This window comes from Cephus cinctus, unplaced genomic scaffold (assembly GCF_000341935.2).
Source record: "Cephus cinctus unplaced genomic scaffold, Ccin1 Ccin1_scaffold0670, whole genome shotgun sequence".
Taxonomy (NCBI): Eukaryota; Metazoa; Arthropoda; class Insecta; order Hymenoptera; family Cephidae; genus Cephus; species Cephus cinctus.
Window position 1 is genome coordinate 153,901 of NW_014333297.1, and position 3,139 is coordinate 157,039.

Consider the following 3,139-nt stretch of genomic DNA (forward strand, 5'->3'; position numbering starts at 1 on the left):
CCAGTCCCCTCGCCCTTTCGCACCGTGGCCTCCCAACGAGCTTCCTCAGGACGATCGCTCGCCGCAAGCTCATTGGAGCGTGTCGAAATAGTAGCACGCTCCCTAATGGAAGGCCAACTCCCGAGGCCCGATAACGCGCCTAACGAAATTATCTGAAAACTGTCTTTCCCACCCAGCCGCAACCACTGGGACGTTTCTACTAACGCGAATCTAATCTGCGCCGTCGGATCCTGCGGCACCGCCATCCTCCCCGTTGCGACTCGATCTCCGAACGGATATTCCAATAGGAACGACGGTCAACAAAAAAAAAAAAAAAGAAAAAAAAGAAAAAAAAGAAAAAAAAAGGAAAAAGGGAAAGCGCCGGATAAATCCCTGTTCCAGCCAGTTCCACTCGAATTCCTTGGCACCAAATGGCAGGACTGGTGGGTGGCCCTGCGGCCGCGATTTTACGGCAGGAGTTTATGGCTCGAGAGTCAATTTGGCCTTTCGGCCGCGTGTGCGTTTATGGACTAAGACGCACGCGTGCAGGTGCGTGTGGGCGCGCCCAGGAGCGTCACGTGTTCCTACAAGTTATTATGCAACGTTAACGTAATGGCGGTTGCCACTGATGGTTAGGAAAAAGGAGAAGATGTCACTAAAACGAGATCCCAAAGTCGCTCGGATCCTGCCGTGGGAATTCCTCTTCCCGCCGCTGCTGGATCTTCGGCAGAAGCTCAGACTCCCTCGACCGGAAATGACCAGTAGAATTTTTTCGATTTTCTTCGCAAGTTTAATTACTCGTGGAGGAAGAAAGAAGAAAGCTGGTGAGCGTGACGGAGACGGTTGCTGGTCAGGCTGGAAAACGCTCGATAAGGGTGCAAAACCACGTCGGTAACTAACGATACGGTCGACGGCTGACGGAGTCCAGAGGGCAGCAGCAGTCCGACAAAAAAGAGAAGGCATCGATATAGCGCGGACTTACTCGAAGCTCCGAGGGGTCGGTGGGCGAGAGAGAGAGAGAGAGAGAGAGAGAGAGAGGCGTGGGCTTGAGGATCAGAGAACTGGTGGACCCTACAGAACATCCAGAGATCATTCGGATTTGCGGAAGTGACCCGAGGGTCGCTACCTCAGATCCAGAGCCTTGAAATTCAAAGTGAACTCAGTCGGACACGAAAGCCAAGGATTTCTTCTTGCATTTTTAATCGAACTCGAAACTGCCGCGTGGGGGGACTGCGCGGAGAAATGATCGCCTGAAGATCGGATTTGTCAGTCGAAGCGGCTTTCGAGTTTGAATAAAAACTCGATTTCTCATGTAAAATCTCCGAGGGGAGTTGAAGTCCCAAAGAAGTGTTCTCCCGGAAGAGTCCTTCTCGAAGGACGATTGCGCATCGTCCCACGGGCGAGTGTCGCGGATGCACCCCTCGCATCCCCACCAGCCAGGAGCGTCGCGACGCTTCTGGTGGGGATAGACTACCGACAAACAAAAGAACATCCCGACAACTAATTGTCACGCGGAGCCATCACGCTGTCCTCCTGTCACTTGGAATTACGTTCTCGAGCGACTCGGACTTGTTCGATATTCGCGATCGGTTCGATTCTGCTTCTTCGTTTTTCACGCATTTTTCACCTTCCGACTATTCGCTCTCGCGTCCATCGTAGAGACAGTGAACCCTGAAGCGTCCAAAACTCTGTTGGTTTTTTTCTTTTTTTCTTCAATCTTTGGGAATTCTCTGATGGCGAGGTAAGTCACACTCTGCTTTTCGGACGTATTCATACGTCGTGTGAAACTTCTGTTAGAAGCAGCCGGTGCAGATGCAGCTGCACGTCGTCCCAGATTAAATACACAATATAGCGTTCTGTGTGCTCAGGTCATGGTGCAGATTGCTGACGTGGATTCTCGGTCTGACGACGTGTGTCTCGCGCGGGGCTGCCAACGAGTCTCAGAATTTGGATTACCAGAACGAGTGGGTGGTCCGAGTAAAGGGTGGTTCTCACGTGGCATCCCTTCTGGCAATCCAGTCAGGATACAGACATCTCGGTCCCGTGCGTAAGCTCCCCGCTTTATGTCCCTTTATGTCCCTTGCTTCTCGTTTCTCGTCGATCCTCGTCGCTCGCCTGTCCCCTGGAAATAAGTTTATCGAGGGCGCAGGGACGCGCGAACCGGCCCATCGGCAGGAGAATGCTAAAGCAGCAAGGCGCCGGGATGCAATTAAAAGTTGAACAACTGCTTAATAACTTAGTCACTTTGTAACCCCCGATTCTAGTTTAACTTTAGTCGGTGCCGCCTGGAGAAGTCGACTCCTGGAGAAGTTCAACGGCGCCGGACGGGCCAATATAGGTTTTTGGGCTGCGCCTGGAAAATGCAGCCGCGAGACCTGCTGCGGCAGTTGATTCGACCGGCTGGCATATCGCCGCGTCCCACACGCGGGCTTCGTTAAGCCCGACAAATCCGGCGAGTTCGTTTATCTGACCTCGGCACCGGATCATCCGATAAGAGTCAATTTCCTTTCAAGTGTTCGACAAACAGAAACACCTCTCGGCCGCGTATCAATGTGTGACGTCAGCACTGGCCGTCGCTCCTCGCGAATCCTTTCCCACTTCGTATAATGTCTCCTTCGATTCCTGCCATTCGTCTCCCTTCGAGGGAATCGAAGGAGCCAATTGGAAGCTGGAACGCTGCTCGCGAGCAATCGCGCGGATTACTTTTCTGTCACGAATCACTCCGAGGCGCCTCCAACCTTCTCCGGCTTTGCGTTCTCGATGAGCAATTACATCTCCGTAGAGACTTTTGCCAGGTGAAATATCACGGAGACAATTGTGGCAGTCGGTGGACTTTGTTAGGGGAAGATCTGGGTGAATGGGTCCGGTAGGTGTTGCCACTTGTGGCACAGAGGAATAATATGAGGGGGATGCTGCACAGGGTGGAGTCTCTCGAGTTGGCAGCTTAGTCGGGCTTCTACCCGATTTGCGAGGGTTACCTCGGTACAATTATCACCGCGTTAGCTACACTCGCTTGGCCAAATTTCATAGGTGTTTTCCGCATGGACCTTAGGCGCTGCCAGATCCCAGCATCCCCTTTAGATAATTACGTGAACGGAGCTGGAGGACCGACGCCGGCGTTGCTGATGGTGGCGGCATTGGAGCGGACAGACGGGGTGGT

At 52.9% G+C, this 3,139-nt stretch overlaps 1 protein-coding gene across 1 annotated transcript in view; it reads left to right on the forward strand.

Moving 5' to 3' along the window:
- The first annotated feature begins 1,511 nt into the window (after positions 1-1,511).
- LOC107269531 (neuroendocrine convertase 1) overlaps positions 1,512-3,139 on the forward strand; it is a 10,077-nt gene continuing 8,449 nt past the window's right edge. The window contains exons 1-2 of the mRNA XM_015743471.2: positions 1,512-1,720; positions 1,848-2,022. Of these exons, the coding sequence (XP_015598957.1) occupies positions 1,713-1,720; positions 1,848-2,022 (183 nt within the window). The 5' untranslated portion in view covers positions 1,512-1,712. The remainder of the gene's footprint in view (positions 1,721-1,847; positions 2,023-3,139) is intronic.